Source organism: Paramormyrops kingsleyae, chromosome 1 (assembly GCF_048594095.1).
Source record: "Paramormyrops kingsleyae isolate MSU_618 chromosome 1, PKINGS_0.4, whole genome shotgun sequence".
Classification (NCBI taxonomy): Eukaryota; Metazoa; Chordata; class Actinopteri; order Osteoglossiformes; family Mormyridae; genus Paramormyrops; species Paramormyrops kingsleyae.
Window position 1 is genome coordinate 18,946,148 of NC_132797.1, and position 22,563 is coordinate 18,968,710.

The following is a 22,563-nucleotide window of genomic DNA, read 5'->3' on the forward strand; positions in this document are numbered from 1 at the left end:
ATTATAGGCCTAATAGGAATCTAAATCAATATAAATCATATACATTTTTTTGTACAGAATTATTTACTTTCTTGTACATTCCGGAAAACGAATCCCTACAAGCTTGACAAAAGCTCCGTCCCAAGGCGGTTCAGAAGAGGGCGCTCTTGCTCTCTTTCGCAGGAACATGCTGCGGTGAAATGAATGGGGATACCGGCTGGTAAAAGTGCGCCTTGATCTCTAATCCCCAGCGGCCCGCCCAGTGTATTTCGAGGGGACTCCATTCCGTGTATTTCTATTGACCGACCTGCGGAGTAGACCCGGCTCCTCTGTTGGACCTTAATGAGAGGTGTGCCGCGTAGGGAGCGCTCGCTTTGCGGCTGCTTTCGGGAAGGTCAGACCCTGTTTATCCTCTCAGCCCGAATGATACCGATGAACTTTAATCGGACGGGGCTGCTGCACGACATCTATGGATTCCTTTACATTCCTAGATATTATTAGGTAAGTTAACGATTTACGTTGTTAATTAACATGTTTTTGGTTTAATCATAATGAAATGTGTTGATACTTTGACTGAAATGGGAAAGTTCGCTGATTGCGGTTTGTTAAAATATTATGGTGTAATATAGTACAAGGTTATCATTGTCTGTACGTTGTGATTTGCTTTTAATCCGTTTAGGTTTTTACTTATGTTCGTTGGTACTGTTCATATTTCTCTCTGCTTGATTGACATTTTGGGTGTCGTGCACCTACGTAAATAACGAAAAAAACGAAAGACTAACCTTTTGAGAACCTCTTGAGAAAAAGTTTATTTTATTGTCCAATGATTTAATTGCATTTGTTGTAACCATGAACAGAAGACAACCCCCACAACCCCCATTCTGCCGTTCATTCTTAGCTGAGAATGATAGATGAACTCTAATGAAATTATGTTTTTGGTGTTGGTTACATTTATGTTACGAACAATCTAATTTTATCATAAATATTAGGCTTTCTGGTCAGGCATGCATGTATGACCGGACCTTACGTAAACATCACACATGGTCTAAAGATAATACATTTGTATTGGTATCAACATTTGAAATATATACATATTTTAAAACGATACCGATATCCTTCTCACGCTCCTACACTCCATGTGCCTACTACATGGATTTTCAAGCGCATCGCTCTGTACCTTTGAAAGTTTTTAAAAACAGTTGTTGTTGAAATTATTGTTAAAAGTACTGTGAATACATATACTGACATCTTTTGTCACATCTGGGTCCTACTTGGTAACTTGTTGTTGAATGGCTGCTTTCTGTCGTGATGTAACGCCTCTAATTTTAATCGGCTGCTGGCAGAGATGGTGCCTTTGAAACGCTTTTACAGGTGATTGCACATTTATCGTCTCCTGTATTTTCTCCAGTAGTTACAATCCGTATTGCACAGCTATAAATGATTTCTCTGACCAGATTTTTTAAAGAAACATTCTCATTATATGTTAAAATACTGCGGTCTTTTCATTATTCTGCTTTATGTGACAGCAAAGATCGGTAAGCTGTTTGCTAAATAAACGACATGACACAAAGGTTCGCAGCTTTTGCCATAACTCAACAGTCATAACTCATTTAGGCATGACTGAAAAGGCACTCGCTTGTATATTTCCATTTCCAGTTATTATGTATGAACAAGACGCGTTGTTCGAGGCTAAGGGTCAGCAAGGCTATGCTGCATTACTTGGTGTTCCCTTTAGTGAAATGTAGAGCTGAAGGTGCGAGAAAATCCAGTTATTTAACTAGCAAGTAATGTGTCACATTAAAGAGTAGTATCTGGGTCATACACAGGGGGCAATGGGGAAGAACAGACCTTGGCATTAATTCTTAGATAATCACTTTACCTCCAGCTGCTTGGCTTTTATTCACAACAATTTACAAATTTCCCCCCTTTGGCACAGCTGGAAATTCTACGGGAGTACGGATGTATAAGTGCAATAAAGTAAGATCTCCTGAGAGTTAAATCTACAGCTTTCAAACTACCGTCTTTGTCCTTGATAACTGCGCTACACATTGTGGAAAGTAGGGGGCAGTGTGTCTGGGACCTGAAGACCATGTCAACAAATGGACTCTTAAGAAAAGAGGAACCTGTGCAATGACTATGGCTAACCACATGCTGTTGAATCACTAGGAAAAAAGTGGATATTAAGAAATTTATTTAAATGCAGTTACAGGCATTTTTACCAAATTTGAGTTATGAGCCTCCTTTGCACTACAGTACAGTATATCTCTATCTGCTATGCTACCTACTCCTGTTATAAAATTTTCTTTTCTTTGCATTACGTAGAACCACCCATAGAACACAAGCTAATCAGTTAATGAAGCTTCTCTGTATGAAAAAACAGCTTGTTTTCAATGGCTAATTAACTAAATTAGGGTAATTTAAGGAAGCTTTCCCAAACAGGCGCTTAACCCTTGCATCCTCAAAAGCTTGACACTTTACCAACAGAAGCTGTGTAAGATCTTGCATTTCACACACTAAAGTCCATCCGCATAAAAGCATTTATAAAAGTGAAACACATCCAAATGATGGAAAAACTATACACCAGTGTTTCCCATTCCAGTCCATTTTTCAAATGTGGACTGTCTGGCAGGGAGCTGGGAAGGAGCAAAAATGTGGACTGTCTGGCAGGGAGCTGGGAGGGAGAAAAAACGTGGACTGTCTGGCAGGGAGCTGGGAGGAAGCAAAAATGTTTACTGTCTGGCAGGGAGCTGGGAGGGAGCAAAAACGTGGACTGTCTGGCAGGGAGCTGGGAGGGAGCAAAAACGTGAACTGTCAGTGGGCCCCCGAGGACCAGGTTGGGAAACACTGCTATAAACAATGAATGGGACACTGGCTTGTGGTGACCTGTGGCTATTGTGAGAAAGTCTGAGCTGTTCCTTATCCTACAGAAGGTCACAGGGCTCCAGCTGGGTGTTGTTTGTTTATTTGCTCCATTTCTTGATGTCAGATGGATTAAAAAAAAACAAAAAACTGAAAGGCTGCAGTAATGTGCTTTCTCTGGACTGGGGACATGACCTTGACATGCACTGCTGTAGGTGGGCCATTTTACACTGGCAGCTAGGAAGCACATTTAATCCTGCCACAATGTTGTTTGCCCTTAACATTTAGGCTAGTGCTTTGTCCATTAGCAAACCAAGCATACTGTATTTCCAAAGCAGTATTTGCATATTTTTGGTGATGCTGAATGTGGAGAAAATGAGAAATTTCCCTTTAGAACTTTAGGGTCACTTCTAGTTCCTTGGCAGAGAGCCAATAGCTTGGATCTGACACCCACTCGTTGACTTGTTCCAGTGCCAAGAAGGGCTTGGGGGGGGGGGGGGGGGGGGTCATAGAACCGTTATATGATTGTGGTGGAAGACATCCCAGACAGAGGGCCTACTAGGGTCTCCAGTCCTGTGCATAATAATTTCACTTTCAGCAGTTACCTAAGTACATAGAGTGGTGTTTAATTCTTTTAGCAAATGCCCTTGTGCAGTTGCCTCATTTAGTGACCTTAGCGACATCAGTAGCACACTGCCGGAGACTCCGGTCGTATTATCACCCTTGCTGTTCAGTTTATAAGGCCTGATGCAATTCATATCAGCCGTAAATTGACCTGAATATATTTAGTTACAGATCATGAACAATTGAAAGGAAGTTCAAGGCCAACCCTGCAAGTTCTTTACCATTCCTATGAAAACATCGATAAGAGGTCCTCTTGGTGCCAGATTTTTATGGTTGAACACCTTAATGACTTGGGGATAATTTTATTGAGACACTACAATAAATTACTACTAGGGTATCAATAATATTTGTAATATTTGAGTCTAAGTTTGCCTGTTTTTTTATAGATTAGTTATGGTGAGTTCAGCTGTTTAGAGGGTAATTTAATCACTGATGTTTCTAAATGAATATTTTAGCATTGTGTTTATATTGCCTGCTCATGAGGGAGTCACAGAATTAAGTGCAGCCGAAATCAAACACAGTTGTAAATCTTACAGAGAGAATTACATTTTCAGTCATGAGGAGACTTGAATGACACGATATCAATAAGAAATACTAAAAGTTACATTCTTATTATCTACTAAATGGAAATATCAGTGATTAGAAACACAATGCAGAGAAGGGCTACTTGAATATTGTGGTTTTGTCTTCACTAGTATGTAAATACCAAGATAAAAACTTTGTTATTGGTGGTGGGGTGGGGTGGGGTGGGGTGGGGGTACACATTGAAAAACATAAGAAGGAAGTTTCCACCATAGCTGCCCCCCTCGTCCTCAGCTCTATAGTACTAGTATGTGAAAGAAATGATTGAATGAATGAATGAATTGAATAATGAATGAATGAATGTTACATTTATATAGTGCTTTTCATGACTCACAAAGCGCTTTACTAAACCAGTAGGGAGCCATTTAAACCACCACCACTGCATAGCCCCCACCTGGATGATGTGATGGCAGCCATTCTGTGCCAATACACTCACCACACAGTCGCTCAGGTGGTGAAGGGGCAGGAGAGAATTCACCAGTTAGATATAGGGGATGATTAGGAGGCCAGATTTGAAAGGGGCACTGTTAGCAGCTTTAGCCAGGGCATCAGGGTACCGCCCCTACTCTTTTGAAAAATGCCCAGGGATCTTTTATGACCTCAGAGAATTAGGACCTCATTTTTATGTCTCATCCATAGGATGGTGCCATTTTTACAGCACAGTGTCCCCATCACCGTACTGGGGCATTGGGATCCACACATACCCCTTTTCCACTGCAAAGGTGCCGGTGCCGAACCAGTGCCACATTTTCTCCACAGAAAAATGGCACCTGTGCTGCAAAATTGGCTCCAAACCGGCACCAAACCTTTGCTGGTCTGGATGAAGCACCCGTGTCGTCATGAGAGGTGGGCGGAGTAACCGAGGCAATGCAAAATAAAGATGATGTGGGCGTGGTTTGTGACGTGGCGCAGTGTTGTCACCCGGTTCCCACTGGGCTCTCAAGTCCGTGGAAATGCAGGCCGGCTCTTGTTGGTTCCCAACTTCAGCACCAGCCGAGCACCAGCCCCAGTGCCAGCACTGGCACCAGTGGAGTGGAAAAGGGGCCACAGACCAAAGGATGGGCTTCTCTTTTGGCCACAGTATCCCAGTCACTGCACTGGGGCATTGGACTCCACTCAGACCACAGGATGGCTTCCCTTCTTGGCCATACCAACACCTCTAAAAAGTGCCCAATGCTATGTTTCGTTGGAACAAGAATGTTCTGGATTAAAGCCCTGACCGTGGGTCTGAATGTACTGATGTAAGGTATAATTATTTATCAACTGACAGATTTCCTGGTGCCAGGGATTGCTGACAACTCGTCGTGTCTGCATGCAGACATCCACCAGGGGAATCGTAGGTTCTGTGACTCGGCCAACTCGCCCACAACCTCGGCTGTAGAGCCTGCCAGCCATGGCAAAGAGCGCAGAGATCAAGCTGGCTGTTTTTGGCAGAGCTGGCGTGGGGAAATCAGGTAAGCGCAGCGGACGGAGAACCTTCCGTTTTCCTTGTGGACATGATTTCCACATATCAAGTTCCAGGCTGAGCGCTGAAGTTGTATTAGCAATTCCTTTCCTTTCCTTAGCAATTCCTTTCCTTTTCATTTTTCGTTTTTTGATTAATCCTCTCTGTGAAACACGCACATTTCATTCCCTTTGGAACATCTTTTAACTCCGTCAATGGTTATTGCGATGAGTCATCCACAGCATGGAACTCAGATTCAGAAAATCACTCTCTTTGTTGGTTTCCGGATTTTCTCTTGGATACATTCCTGTTCTGTGTTTCATGTGGGTCTGTGAAGGGCCCAGTGGTCTCAGTGTGTCCTTAACCCCCTTATATATAATTTATCATCCAATGATAACTGAAGGGCGATGTGCTCCTTACCATCCAACATCAACATTTATGTCCATGAAGTACATTCATCTGTGTGAGACATGACAGCGTGTTTGGCACAACCATTGTGGCACAATTGATTCTGTGTTAATTTGAAAACCGTATACATGAGGTGATGTACAACACTTATCAAAATGGCTACAGTACAATGGGAATTTCTGTGTTTTTTTTAAAGATTTTTTTAAAATTTTTATTGTGTGAATACTATAATTTAATATCTCACCTTGTGTTTAAGACTGAATGTCACTGTAACTGTCATGGAGTGGGTACTTCATATGTTCCTGCATATCTGTGCATGCGTGTTGGGGTGTTTTAGTACAAATTCAGTTGTGAGGACAGGCACATTAAGGGGAAACCCTAAATTTCAGAGCAGCCTCGCTGAAAAGTCATGCAAACCCATAACACCAGCAAAAGAAAATCTCTGGTGCCACTCCACTCCTCCTTGGAAGACTTCTGGTCATTTTACCATCCATCCATCCATCCATCCATCTCCTAACCGCTTATCCTGGTCACGGGGGGGCCTGGAACATGTGCCTCCCAGTGCAGGGTTATGCCCAGAGTGCCAGATCATGTGGCCATTTACCCTTAAATGAATCATTTGATTCATTTGACTCATGTTGAAATGGCTTTCTTGTCTTTTTTATACTTTAATGTTTTAGCAAATAGTAACTGTATTACATGTCTCGTTTTCTGCATGCTGCTCTGGAATTGTAATTAAAATTTCTGTGCATGCAGGCTGCAGGAAGTGCACGTTTCATTCCTAATCCTTAAACTTGGAACACATTTCCTTATATCCTTAAATAAACCCCTCCGTTGCATTATGTCCCAAAAAATCCCCATTTCTTGCTGGAATCTGCCAATATGAGAGTGGTAAGTAATAAAATGGATTATTTCAAGAAAGGGTTTGATTTTTTTCCCCTCATTTAAAAAAACTTGACACATTAATCTATTGATAATGGGTTTGGAATGTAAACGGCAGCTTACCTTTTAAACCTTTTATTTGTATAAAAATTTAGAAATCAAATATAAAAATTTAAATTACCCATAAATACTATGTGGAACAGAAACCACCTCTTGTAATCTTAATTAGAAATCAGACACTAGATTATAATGAATATAGTGGTCTGGCAATACATTTCCATACAATGCAGCTAAACCATTTTAACACTGAGTTTAAAAATAATGGCCCACGTACGTGATAAATTCTGTGCAATAGTGCAATGTGGGCTTTCCGATGGAGCTTATGTATGCACACCTGCCTACATAGATCAAACAAAATCCTGCACTGTCCTTACAGCTCACCATAAAGTGATGAGTCATCTGGTGACTCACAAAGAATTAAAGCCCTCATTCATATCTGCACTAGTTAAAAAAAACAAAACTCTTAACTCTGAAAGCCAGGCAGGCGGCTAATGGAGTAATGAAATCAAAAATGAGTCCTTTATGCTCTGCGCCTATTACGGAAATCTAATTCATCACTAATTGAATCAAAACCCAAAATAACTTCCATCTGAAGATGCTACATGATAAAAGTGCTTTTAAGGAATTCTCAGAAATGTCACTGGGCCACTTTCACGCCCGCAGAATAAGGCTCTGAGAGCTGTATCTTCAGACTGAATGAAGATGGCGTGCTGTAGGTGCATGGGATGAGAGGTCCAAAGCAATGGTGTAGACCAGTGGTGTGGAACCAGTTCCATGGAGGGCCAACGACGGTGCGGGTTTGTGGGATGACCTCTCAATCAGACAAACGGCATGATTGTGGAAGCAGTGCTTCTCAACTCCAGTCCTGGTGACCCACTGTTATTGGCTGATTGAGAGGTTGTCCCAAAAGCCTGCACCCACAGTGGCCCTCCATAGAACCGGATCCCACCCCTGCTGTAGACAGATGCACAATCAAAGGACCTTCTGTTGATGGAGGTGTACCCAGGGATAACCACACACACTGAATACATCTGACTCTGTAATGATGCACGTACGGGTCACATATGTGCTCTACTGTGATTACTACTCTCAATCTCGATTTAAGGCACCTGTACTATACAGAGAAGTATATCTGTGCAACGGACAAACAGCCTCTGATGAATACGATTTTGATTAATGTCACTTGCCAGTAATCATAGTAATCATCTTTCTGAACAGAATAAAGTGTACTATTATGGTGTCCCAGGAAACTAGGTTGAATTTGTCAGTAATATCTGGAAAAGTAATTTGCATTTTACTTTATTTTTTCACTTTAATGTACTAGCAATGAGCAATCAGATGCTTTTGAGGGTAAAGGGGTTCAGTTCTGATTGGTGACTGGATCTCAGCCTCGAGAACAAGGTGAATGTCTTTTTATTGCATCAACCTCAGAGGATTGGTCATAAATAATGGAAAAAAGTTTCAAGCAGTTCATTTTTTATGTCAGCCTGACACACGGCAAGGGGCTTTATATACTCAAATATACTATAGTACTATAGTATTAAACAAACTGTCCTTTGTTTTTTATTGTTTTCCATTTTTCAATGTTTTTCCTCCTCAGTGATGGTCAGTTGAGGTAATTTGCGAAAAGTTTTAAAAAGTTAAACTACACAAACTGTTAATGAAATTAAAATTGGTTACAAATCACAGTGGGGCATGATGCTGGCAGAAAAAGAGGTGATGATCCATGGGTAACTCCAAGACAACAACAGGGTTTATTAAAGGAACAGAACAACATAGGGAGTAGGACTTGTAACATGGCACAAGAAAGATCAACTAACAAACAGAGTGAGAGCAGGCACTTAAATACACACAAAGAATCAGGGCAAACAAAGTACAGGTGTAACTTGTAATGAACTCTATCAATCAAAGGGGACACAGATTAACTAGAATCAGCAGGGGTGGATTACAATAATCTAATCACGAAACAAGGTATCTCCAACAAAGACTGAACACTAAAAGCTAACAACACTAGGAATAACTAAGAACCAAAGAACACACAAACAAAGACACAAGGATAAACCATAAAAGATACAAGGGAAAACCAAAAGCTAACGATAGACTAAAAGCCAAAAATAAACAAAGGGTGTCGTAGGCCAAAAGCCAGCCTTGAACGCAACAGGAGGGATGTCAGCTTCTAAGCCTCACTCAAGCCATGAGCTACTCAGTGGTCAAGGAACAGAGATGAACACACTAGGGATTCAAAGACGGAGGGGTACAGGATGGCCAGCGACACCTACTGGCTAAAAGGGGAAGATACACCAGGAGCCGGGTTGGACAGTACAGACCCTGAAGGAGAGGAGATCAAATGTTTAAAGGTCACTTTGAGAGCTGTGGTGGACATGCCACATCAGGGGAAATGTCGAGGATAAAACTGGAAAGGCCCACGCAGAATTATTATTAAATGTGCAGGATGATTCACATTCCTCAGTGATGAACAGATCGCAAGGTGTGATTCACATCGTCATTATAATTATTACGCAGATGCCCAGAAAAGCCTAGTCATGAATTATTACAGATTTGAATTTTTTATCATCAGAATTTTGAGAAACTGTTTCAGTACATAGTTATTTGGACTCCGACTGAAAGCTGTTTAGCATAAACAGGTGGTGTGACTATTTTATTCTCTGTTTTGAAGTGCATTTATCATATCATTTTATTATTATCATTACGTCATTTACACCATTTCTCACTTTTTACAAATATATGTAATTCTGCTTTATATAAATACATAATAAATCAGACTAGATAAATAAGAAAAAGACAGATAGAATATTATTCATACAATGAATTTTACAAACGTGAGGTACCTGACTGAAATTACAAAGTCCATTTGTCGCTGTATTTTTTTATTTATTTTTTTTGTAAAGTGAGCTTTTTAGGCCAGAGTATTTGCAATTCATCCATTCGTACAGGAAACCGGTTTTCTTCTTGCAAATGGAGTCCATCTGTTTTTGGCTCAATGAAAACAGGAATAGCATCTTTTTAGGTCACATGAGTGCTTAAAACTCCATTTTAAATATACACACACGTTCATAATCAAAGTGTATAGAAGGGAATCTCATATAATTATATTTGGAAAACTGTCACCAGGGGAAAGAAATCTGGATGTTGAGGCAATATCTCTGTTTATGATGGTATGTCTAAATCTGCTGGGAGTAGTTTTGTTTAGTCGTAGTGCAGAGTGTACCAATATTTAATCAGAGGGGATATGCATGCTTTGGCTTGAGTTCTTTTCCCCTCGATTTTCCTGTGTGTCAGCTATCAGATGGGGCTGGCCTGAAAGCTGACAGTCATATAAATCCTGAAGCTTCTTCACTCTTTATGTACTGTGCTAGATTAACAGGTTGGACGGCACAGGCCATAAACCCTGCCGAGGAAGGCTGTAAATCAATGCCCATCTCTACCATCACTAATGTCCAGCTTCACAAACAAGCAGAGATTAACTATCCAGAATTTCAGCCACTCCGCAATGCTGCAGTTTTTTTTTTATATCCCTATGTATGTCTGTTTGAAATATAAGAAAACTGGCCATCATATGAAATGCAGAGATTAACCCTAAAACAAAGATGGGCATGTTCCAGATTAAAGCATTCAGCAAAATGCAATGTGATAAAACTGTTAATCATAACTCAGTGTCAAGGTTCGGGAAGGATGGAGGCGAAGGCATGCGTCGAGGAAAAAGAAAGGGCTTTTATTCTAACAAAAACACAATACAAAAGGCAAAAGGAAACGGACCGCGAGGGGACAGAACAAGGCAGGGAGAGCAGGGGAGAAACACAGAGGTGCAGGGTAAACGGGGGGGTAGCACTGACAGGCAGCAGGATCACACATGTAGCAATACAATGACCAAACCGGGGAGCTCAGGAAGAGGAGGCACTATATACACCACAGATGAGGGAGCAGACGAGAGGCACCTGGGATCATCCACACGAGGGCTGAAATGAGAGGTGGGGTTAAATGAGGAACAGGTGCGGCTCGTTAGTGCCACATCATAGGGACTATCAGATGGTGAGGTTATAGAAAACATTTACATAAATTATGCGATCATAAGCCAGTGTTTAGGGTCAACGTGGGCTCCAGTGTTTGTGTTCCAGGGGTCAGATCTGGATCAGGGACCCCAGTAGATGAACCTTTGGTAGGTGGTCCAGTTTGAGAAGCTCCATGTCTGTCTCTGAGTCTGTACGCTGGCATTCCAGTTCCGTGGGGAAGAAAAACGAATATGAAACCTGGAAACAATCCTCAAAAAGTCGTTAAAGGGAACAGGACCCACCATGACACAGAAAAACCTAAGTAGGAACAAAGATAAAAATATGATGTTCCATGCTAAACAGAGCGCAGGGTCTTGGATGCAGAGCCCTCTCTAAAACCCGGTAATTACTCACAGTAACATTCCGAAAATATGTGAGATTTTATTCATTGCGACATTTGGGAAATTGAAATTCTAAATAGGCAATATAATTCCTGATTAGATTTTATGCATTTCGCTTTCTCAGTTAATCTTTCGCGAAACATATTCATTATGTCGTGAATGAAGACAGTCGTATTAAAACTGTAGCAATAATACGCAAAAAGTAAAGTAGAGAGCTGTGTTGTAATAGAGGTGCAATTTTCCTTGTTCAATGGCTGGGTGCGGTGTCTAGGGAGACCTGCATGTTGACAGCACTGTCCATCAGCCAACACAACTAAGACAGCACCTGTTTTTTCAAAATGATGTGAGATCCCATCAGAATTATAAAGATTTCAACCCATTTAAAAGTCACATTCAGGTCTGTGTGTTTTAAATTCTCAGTGTTTCCACTGGTAGACGAAACCATGAGAGGAAGTAAAGGATTAACAATTTCAAGTGTGTGAGTCACCAGCCATGAAGACCTATGTTCTGCTCCACTGAAAAAGTACTTCTGACAAACGTGGCCTGCATACATAATTTAACAACTGCATGATTGTCATACTTCCTTAAGATGTGCTTCAATGGAAAGGTCCTCAGAGTAGCATAATGTGTTACTGCAAAAAATCTTCTAATTCTTGTGCCTTTAATGGTTATTTGGTGTAGTGTTTAAGGTACAAGGCAAGTATGACTGAATTTATTCATCAAGGTAGATAGATGAAAGAACAGAGTATGATGGGATATGAGATGAGTACCATTAGACTGTTGGGAAATGTGTGTGGGGGGGGGGGGAATTGCAGCTGTACATATTAAGCAATAGCAGTCCTGTATGATACTGGTTCCTTGTCCTCTGGAACACCTGATTCAAGTAATCGTGATCTTGAAAATGAGAGCATTAGCTGAACCAATCCATCTGCTGCTGGAAGAGAACCGATATACGGAATCGGCAGAGGGACCTTAAGGTGATATGTGGACACTGCAGCGTTACAGGATGCTGAAAATATTTAAAGTGTTTCTGCAGCTCTGAGCATAAAAAAATGTGCTCGTTAAAGATGTCGAAACTCAAATCAGAGGAATATCCTTGTAGAGCACATGAATTGAAATCTTTTTTCCCAAAACCCGTACCCCATTATCAGCACTCATTAGGCAATGATAAGTTTGCAAACTTAGCATGATGTTCTTGCTAATTATCTCCGGCACCTTTCCAAAGCGTGGGGGGGGGGGGGGGGGGTTGTGATCGGATTCCTTCAGCGCTTCCCACATCTGCTGGGTTATCTTTTGCCTGTAATTGGAACAGGATGTGTCTAGTTTATCTCTCACCGTGCCCATGGCTGGGTAGACATCAGTATTCACCGACCTGAACCGGTCCATCGCCAGAGCTGGAGCCTGGCGACAGCCCCGAGAAAAGACCCTTCAGTGCCTTTATTTTTAGGCTCTCACCGCTTTCCGATCCTCCGCTGTGTTTCGTGAGCTGTCTGCTAGCTGTCCCCGGTGCATGAGTCATATCGTTCGGTTTTCTTTAACAGCCTACTTTTCTTGTCCCTGATGCTTACAAGGCTTTCACAATTTAATGCCGGCCCTATTAAACCTGTTTTACCGTATTTTATTCTGGCACAAACTTTTCATAGTGTCTCTGGGGTAAATGCCTCCGTTAATATTTTTCCAGGGCGAGTCTGACGAAGCTGCCAGTCGTCTTCACTTAAGATATTTTAAGGGGCTTAATTTGTGGTCCATTAATGCCTTCACATACAAGCCCACAAAAATGAGCGATTTCCTTTCTCAAATAAAATACGTATGCCTTTGAAAGTATAGGTCTACAGAGAGCCAGACAAATCTGTACATACCATGTTCTTTTTTCCAGCATGCTTTATTCTATATAAACAATTCATTTTTAAAGCACTTGTCCCCATCATGAATTTAAGCTCAATCTCTCTGTCTGAAGCAGTGGTTTGATCCAGTATAATTGCATCACATAAGCCTTTAATATTTCACACATACACTGAGTGTTAGTCATATATTGGCCATGTTACAATGTAGTAATGAAATACTCGTTGCTTTGCCAGCCAGAGAGAGCCCTGGGGCTAATTTTCAGAAAACATATGACGTTTTCAGAGGGATTTATTATTTCTTTCTAGCATTAATCACGTTTTAACTGTTAAAGATCATTCTGAAGTATGAATTGCTTCGATCCAAATTTGCAGCTGTGTAAATAAAAATTGTGTAAAACTGTAGTGTGTAATTCACTGTGGATAAAACAAAAATCTGCTAAGTGACTTTAATAAATGCGTTTTGAAGAGTAATTTACATAATAATTGTAAGCTTTCTCTGTAACTCATCTAGAAAGTTCAGCTGCTGCTCCTTCAAAAACAATTTTTTGCAGCATGGCTTTGTGAAAAGTAGAAAGGGCCTTTAGTCTGAAAAATATCTGGCAATGTTGCTTTCCTGGGTGACGTAAAAGGAAGCAGGTGTAACTATTGTGACGGCAAACAATGTGTGTCCCATGACTCGTGACTTTACCCCCTGAGATGTGAAGCTTGGCCAGGTCTGTGTTAGGACAAAGGCTCTATGTTAGTATTATGCATGGTTCTACGTTAGCACTACGGCTAGCTCTATGTTAGTGCTACAGGTGGCACTACATTAGCACTACGGGTAGCTCTATGTTAGTGTTACAGGTGGCACTACGTTAGCACTACAGCTAGCTCTATGTCAGTGCTATGGTTGGCTCTATGTTAGCACTATGGCTAGTGCTATGTTAGTGCTACAGGTGGCACTACATTAGCACTGCGGCTAGCTCTATGTTAGTGTTACAGGTGGCACTACGTTAGCACTACAGCTAGCTCTATGTCAGTGCTATGGTTGGCTCTACGTTAGCACTACGGCTAGCGCTATGTTAGTGCTACACGTGGCACTACATTAGCACTATGGCTAGCTCTATGTTAGTGCTACTGGTGGCTGTACAGTAGCACTATGGCTAGCTCTATGTTGGTGCTAGAGCTAGCTCTACATAAGTCCCAAGGCTGGATTGGCCAGCTTGCATACCCCCAGAGGCAAGATCCGATGAATGCGGTAGGCAGGTCTCCCTCGTTTCGCCCCTAATGTAATCTCACTGCAAACTTTTGATGAGCCTTGAGAGCCTTGGCCCTGCGCCTGTGAGATCAGAGTACTGGCTCATTAGCAGAATCGACGATGCTTTAACAATTAAATTCAGTGTACTGTAGCTAACCTGTGAACTTGTTAAAATCCTTTATGCATCACAGACAGTGAAGAAGCTGCATGATCTTATCTGAATCCCTGAAGTTTTATGCAGGCATGTAGAACTGACTGAAATTTAAACATGACAGCCACTGTTAAAGCAGCAATGGCTTGCTGTCTTTGATTCTATAGCTAATATACTGACTGCGGTAAGTAATCTGCTCTGCTGTCCAGATCTGGAGATCAAAAGCTTGTGGAATCCTGAGGATTCCATGTGCTGTAATCTGTCTTTTGTGAAACAAGTGAAATTCATGTAACCTTCTGTTGACATGGGCGTATAAACTAAATACTGACCCAGGCGTATGTTTTGTCTAGTATGATTACCTAACCCTACATGTACCTTATCTACCCATCTTCTTAACTGTTTCTGCTAGCTGCTAGTAATCACCTAGAGCCTGTCCCAGACATTTCCCAGGGCATATACTTTATCTCCACAGGCAATTTAGAGCTGCTAATTAGACCAACAGCATGTGTTTGAACTGAGGAAACAAACCTAAGTACCCAAAGGAAAGTCATGCAGCATGAACAGAACATGCAAACTTCACACAAACACAAAATGATGGCAGTAATCGAACTCACAACCCTTAAGGTATTGATCATTGAGAGAATATCTTCCCCTTTATTTAGTAACCACTTGTAGAGGGAATAAAACCATTTTAATATCCCTGGAGATCCACCCAACAAAAACAAGATTCAGCTGCCGCGCCGTTGGTTGTGTGACAGCAATGATGATATACAGAATATGTTATGGATTAAGTTATTTCTCTTTTATGTGATTTTAAGAGCATCAGAGATTTTAATAAAAAGAAATGGGAAGACACATGCTTGTCCTCTGGCCTTTCTGGAGAGGCCGCATTATTCCTATTGATTAGCTTCACCGGCTCCTCTTTTCTCAGCACAGTGTATAAATTGATAGGTCCTTTTTGTTTCAGCCAATAACGGATGAGAACTGAGATGTACTGTAGCCTCCTTGGACATTGATTACATGTTGGGCCCCGAAACTCTATCCCTGCCTTTGATTATTTTGTTTTCATCAGTCCTGGTTATGAGATATCCTCAATTTTGACCTATTTACATTCTTTCTCAGGAAAGGAAAATCCACCATAATAAATCCTTTCCTTGCCAGTAATGACCTTTGTCATGGTTTTATTTCCTTGTTTTTTTTTTACTGGAATAGTTAAGTCTGGTAATGTTAAGTACCTGCAGAGGAGAGGGTCACGCATAGGACATAGGCTCTTTGACCCCTTCTGCCTAAGCCTTAAATCCCAACTGCTTCAAGAACACTGGTTCACACTGTTCTCTGACCCTTTTCTCACTTCTGTGTCATTTTGGACTAAATGCATTCTTGTAGATAGCATTTTATCCATCCATCCAGGGTCACTGGGGGTCCAGAGCGAGTCCTACAGGCGATGGGCAGAAGGCAGGGAACATCTCAGGATGGGGCACCAACCCATCACAGGGCAGGGCAAACTCACACCTATGGTAGCTTTATCCAACTTCAGCATGGTTTTCGGACTGTGGGGGGAAACCAGAGTAACCAGAGGAAACCCCACAGGGAGAACATGCAAATTCCATACACATGGAGTCACGGCTGAACCTTGAACCCTGGTCCCAGAGATATGAGGTGACAGTGCTAACCACTGCATGACCATGTATTTGTGATATTTTAATTCTGTCTACAATTACACTTACAATCTCATGCCAGTAAGATTTTTTTGGGGTGTTACTTGGATAGGAGCTCATGAAGATGACTGAGAATCAAAACTAAGCTGTTTGTTCCTATAGTAAGAGCAAAGCTATTATGATCAGGGGACTAAATTAAGGCAGACATTCAATTTCATTTGACTTCAAAACTACTTATCTAAGTAGCTGAGATGTGTTGGCTTAAAGCAAATTAATTAACCAAATGAGTTTGTTGATGGGGTGGCACTGTGGTTAGTGATGTTGCCACACACCAGTAGGACCTGGATTCAAGTCTCCATCGTGGCTCCATGTGTGTGGCATTTGCATGTTCTCAATGTGTCATCATAGGGTTTCCTCTGGGTACTCTGGTGTCCCCCTACTGTCCAAAACATGATGAGCTTAATTGGAGTTACCAAATTGCCCATAGGGCTGCATATGTGAGTGATACCTGGAGCCGTCACCTTATCGTGGTGGAGGGGTTTACGTGTTCCAATGATCCCAGGAGCTAAGTTGCCCGGGGCTTTATGCCCCTGGTAGGGTCACCCAAGGCAAACAGGTCCGGGGTGAGGAACCAGATGAAGTGCGGCTCATAAGACCCCTAATGATGCATAAAATAGTGGAACCACGGTTTTCCTTGCCTGGACGCGGGTCACCGGGCCCCCCCCCCTGGAGCCAGGCCTGGGGGTGGGGCTCGATGGCGAGCGCCTGGTGCCCAGGCCTGCACTCATGGGGCCTGGTCGGGCACAGCCCGAACAAGGCACGTGGGTCCCCCCTCCAATGGGCTCACCACCTATAGGAGGGGCCATAGGGGTTGGGTGCGATGTGAGCTATGTCCCACTGGGAGTAGGCCCCGGGGAAGACCCAGGACACGCTGGACTCTGTCTCTCGGCTGGCCTGGGAACGTCTCTAGATTCCCCCAGAGGTGCTGGATGAAGTGGCCGGGGAGAGGGAAGTCTGGGTTTCCCTGCTGAGACTGCTGCCCCCGCGACCCGACCTCAGATAAGCAGGAGATAATGAATGGATGGATGGATGGATGGTGTGTGAGTGTGCCCTGCGATGGGTTGGTGTCTTGTCCTGGGTTGTTCCCTGCCTTGTACTCATGGGCTCCGGGCCCCCCCACGACTCTGAATAGGACCAGAAATTGGATGAATGGAGTTTGTTGATGGTAATGCAGCTATGGGGTATGTCACTTTGCAATGTTTAATTGGTCAAATAGTTCCACAGAATACAAAAAAATATACTATAATCTTTGGCCTTGATGTTGCTGTATTATCTGTCTGGGGTAGCACTCAGTAACGCCAGACCTGCTCTGAGGGGGAAGCTCAGCTTGTAAATCTGTCTCATGAAGGAGTCTTGGCTGTTTAGCAGGAAACCTGGCCTTCCTTCAGGTTAATGTCCTGGCAGTCACTACCTGTCCCAAGTCTGTGTACTTGTGCATATGTGAGCTTGTATCAGTGGGACGTTCTCTAAAATGTAAAATCTCTCCACTAACAGTAACTGTTTTCACCTTCAGCCAGACAGTGATTTAGGATGTCATTAACGTCTTAATTACTCTGATATATAAATACTGTCTTCCAGAATATAGTTTCAGAAACATTACCTTATAAAACAGAAGGCTTCTCACCACCTGCAATTATGCCACAAAAAACAGCTGTGGGCAACTGATGCATTCATGCTTGCAACTGCTTATCTTATCCCAGTAGATGTAATGATCCCTGAATTACATTGACCTAGAAAACCGAACCTAATGGACATTTCAGTGAAGCAAACTTTAGAAATGTTGGCTAAAATGTTTTTAAAATGACCTGATCATTCTTGAGCCCCTTGGCACAATAGACAGCCTTGTATTGGGGGCATCGTGTGGGGGCTCCGTGGGCTAAAGGCTGATTCCCTCTTCTCCGCATGCGTACATGTGGGCGTGTCCATGTGGACTTTTGCAACACATTTTGTATCATCATGCGTCTCCTTGGATGAACACATGCTACACTCCAAATTTTGTCTACGCACGGACGGTGTACGTGCAGCTCTGGACACACTGTGCATGTGCAAGCTCTTCCTCCTCGATGTCCATATTGGTGTGATGCAGCAAGTACGCAACATACACATGCTCTCAATTTATATCTTCTACGACAAGCGGCTTTACTGGAGAAGTATGACCGTTTCCATGTCTGAATGTGAAGTGCGGATGTGTGAGTGTTGCATGTACAGAGAAGTATGAACCAGTCTTGACTCTCTGCACCCGTGATCAGAAGGCTGCTGGTTCAAGGCCAGCCTTAGTACATCCGTAGGCCCTTGAACAAGACCCTTAACCCCCATCTTCCTGGGTGCTGCTATGGTTGGCTGCCCTTCACTGCCAGCTTGCTCTCACCTACAAAAAGCGAAATGGGGGCAAAAATTGAGCTTCCCAATGGAGAAAAAGTATCTATTAACTATTCATTGGTAGAGCAATCATTTGTATTAATAAAGGCCATTTCTTTAGCTAAACTATGTAAATAATTTATTATTCACTGTATTACTGAGGATAGATAGAAGCAGAATAAATACTAAATAAACCAACACTTTTACAGATGGGCTAGTGTGGGTGCAAAGGTCACAGGGACAGACCAGTTTGTATGATGGTGAAATCAGGAAGTATGGAGTACATTAAGGTTAGTGTGGAGCAGTGTATAGCAGTGCATGCTCACAGTTTTTAAGGGTGAATACTCACACCTGGCAACAAATAGGGGGTTAATATTAATAATCAGAGGTGGATCTTGGCCTGGATTTTTACTTTCTGGACTGGAACTATCCACCACAGAAACTAATAATATACATTTGTCGTAATATTTGGAAATACAAAAAACAACAGAAACGGCAGATGCTATCCCTACGATTTCTTTGTGACTTCCTAACTTTGTAGATGCATAATGTAAACCTTTATCATCAGTGGTTGAGTCAATGTATACAGTATATTAATAAAATATCGGTATATTTATTAAGTGCAGTATCTTTTGTCAGCTGGAATTGTTCCAAATTTGTAAATATTCATCAAACAGAAAATTCCTACCTATGGGGCAAAAGCTTTAAGTACTGTATGTTTAATTTTGGACAAGAACATAGATGAAGTTTTGAATTTGTCTACCTCCAAGTTGCATGACATATGGGCTAAGTTTCCCTGACTTACAGTCACACACAGGAACATCACTTTAGTTGGAAAGATAGCATCAAAATGTGATATAGGGAGTTATCATCACTCCATGTGTGCTGGTTGGTTGATATCAAAGGACCCTTTGCCCTTGCTTTGTAGAAGATGTGGCTAGATGCTGATCTCATAACATAAGGCATAGCTGTCATAACATTAAGCCAAATCGAAACAGATGTTGGGCTGTCCAATCCGCTGTAAGAAAAATACGTCATTGGGTGTAGATGTGAATTTGGTGCTTACAGCAGATTTCCTCTCTGTCTGACATGTCTCAATCTTTGTCTACAGCTCTCGTGGTGAGGTTTCTGACCAAGAGGTTCATCTGGGAATATGACCCTACACTCGGTAAGGAGAGTGTTGATTGGTATTTTTATTTATATCCTTTATTTAACCAGGAGAAGCCCATTGAGATTAAAAATCTCTTTTGCAAGGGAGACCTGGCCAAGATAGGCAGCTAAGTTACATCACAACAGTATGCCAGTACATACATACAAAAACAAAATAAAAACAAATAAATAAAAAAACAATGAAACTCTTTACAATGAAATCTCAGTTAAAACATTGACATGTGAGGGAATCCAACTTAAAACATCTCATTTTTGACTTAAAAACACTCAAAGGAATCAATTTACTAAGTTTTAAGTTGTTCTGCAGCAAATTCCATGTAAAGGGTGCAGAATAAACAAAGGCCCTTTTACCCAGCTCAGTTCTAACATGTGGGACAGAAAGCAAGACAACAGCCTGAGAACGGAGAGAATAATGACCAGTAATTTTTTTCATAAGAAGTGAACATAAATAGGATGGAAGCACACCAAGAATAGCCTTATATATAAAGGTGTGCCAATGACAGAGCCTCCGTGTGGCTAAAGCAGACCATCCTACACGAGAGTACAGCTCACAGTGGTGGCTGCGAGCTTTACAGTTGGTGATAAATCTCAACGAGGCATGATAGGCTGCATCGACCATATGAAGACATTGAGCAGATGAATGCATATATAAAATATCACCATAGTCCAACACAGATAAAAAAGTGGATGCCACCAGCCGTTTTTTAACATTAAAAGAAAAGCACAGCTTATTTCGAAAATAAAAACCCAATTTTTGCCTCAACTTTCTCACTAGGCTGTGAACATGAGGCTTAAAAGACAGGCAATCATCAATAACAATACCAAGATACTTATAAACTGTAACAATCTGTATTTCCCGTCCATCAAGAGTAACAACTGAGGGAACATTCAGTGGTCTATTCCGAGGGTCCGTGAAAAGCATAAGTTTGGTTTTATCTGCGTTGAGCACAAGTTTCAACTGTAGCAAAGTGTTTTGAACCACAGTGAAAGCATTCTGTAAATGTTCAATGGCTTGCTTTAGCGAAGATGCACAGCAGTAAATAACTGTGTCATCTGCATAAAAATGAAAGTTTGCATCAGACACATGCCGATCAAGGTTATTTATATAAATAGTAAATAAAAGAGGGCCTAACACAGAGCCTTGTGGCACCCCTTTAAGAATTGGTAAAATACTAGAGTGAACACCACCATGCTTAATACACTGGGTTCTGTCACTAAGATAGTTTGAGAACCAAGAGACAGTTTTCTCTGAGAACCCTGAATTAAGAAGCCTAATCTTTAAAACATCATGATCAACCGTATCAAAAGCTTTTGACAAATCAATAAAAAGTGATGCACAATGCTGCTTCTGATCACGAGCAACAAAGATGTCATTTATCACCTTCATTGCAGCTGTGATGGTACTATGTTTTTTTCTAAAACCTGACTGAACTGGGGATAAAATATTCTGTACATGCAGGAAGTCTTTCATCTGATTACTCACCAGGGCTTCAAGAGTTTTGGCCAAAACAGACAGATTAGAAATTGGCCTATAATTATTTAAATTTGACGGGTCACCCCCTTTCAATAATGGATAAACAAATGCAGATTTCCATACTTTGGGAATGGTGTTGCTCTCTAAAGTGAGATTAAAAAGGTACGTTAGAGGCTTTGCAACACAATCAGCAGCTATTTTTAAAAAGTAAGGCTCTATAAGATCAGGTCCTGGAGGTTTTTCAGGAACCTGCTCTTTCAGGGCTTTGTAAACGTCAGCCACTAAAAATGGAGAGAAATTATAGACACTTGTAGAAACTGGTACATCTCTACAAGGTGCCACAGTAGCAGGACCAGCAATGTCACACAAAGAACCAGACTGAATAAAATGCTCATTAAAATGGTTCAATATCTCCAGCTTATCATGAACAACTGCAGACTCTTTCATAATAAAAGAAGGAACATTAATACTATCTTTGTTTAGTGAAAGTGATTTTATAGCCTTCCAAAATTTTCTGGGATCATTTAAAGTGTCTGTAGTGGCTGACAGATAAAAGTCAGATTTTGCTTTCTTAATAAAAGAAGAGCATTTATTTCTTAATTGCCTAAAAACAAGCCAATCAGACGAAGAGCCCGTTTTTCTTGCTTTGGCCCAAGCTAAATTGCGGTCATGAAGAATGTCTCCAAGCTCAGAGGAAAACCAGGGGTTGTCACGCCCCTTAACTCTGAAGCTCTTAAATGGGGCGTGTCTATCTATGACTTGCAAAAAACTGTCCCTGAAAAAGATCCAGGCTGACTCCACATCAGGAATCAGCTCTATTCTACTCCAGTCACAATTAAACAAATCATGACAAAAACCCTGTTCATTAAATTTTTTGAGATTCCTCTTACAGATTACTCGCGGTTTACATTTGAGCATCTTAGTGTTCCTTACAGCAGCAACAACACAGTGGTCACTTAAGTCATTGCAAAAAACACCAACTGCAGAGAATTTGTGCGGGACATTAGTCAAAATCAAATCAATTAAGGTAGATTTCTCATGGCACTTGAGATTTGGATGAGTGGGAGAATTAACTAACTGTGTAAAATTAACGGAATCACAGAATGACTTAAATTCATCTGAACAAGGATTCAGCCAGTCCCAGTTTAGATCACCTGCTAAAATAATTTCAGAGTAGTCCAATCTGGATAAAAGTTGCATTAGAGTCTGCAATGCAGTACTCAGGGCAGAAGGAGGCCTATAACACCCAACAACAGTAACATAAAGGCCCTTAGACAATTCCACCTTCACTGCCAGAAATTCCAGCTGCTTAATAATTGATTCAGAATAAACTAGCTTCACACTAAATTTAGATTTGACATA

The 22,563-nt window shown here is 41.5% G+C and overlaps 1 protein-coding gene across 2 annotated transcripts in view; it reads left to right on the plus strand.

Moving 5' to 3' along the window:
* Nucleotides 1–202: 202 nt before the first annotated feature.
* The window catches only part of rerg (RAS-like, estrogen-regulated, growth inhibitor), a 28,820-nt gene continuing 6,459 nt past the window's right edge, over nt 203–22,563 (plus strand). Inside the window, exons 1-3 of one of the 2 annotated variants that reach the window (XM_023817761.2) lie at nt 203–480; nt 5,315–5,498; nt 19,669–19,725. In XM_023817761.2, coding sequence (XP_023673529.1) covers nt 5,438–5,498; nt 19,669–19,725 — 118 coding nt within the window. In that variant the 5' untranslated portion in view covers nt 203–480; nt 5,315–5,437. The remainder of the gene's footprint in view (nt 481–5,314; nt 5,499–19,668; nt 19,726–22,563) is intronic. The other variant, XM_072711327.1, reaches the window with a different exon arrangement.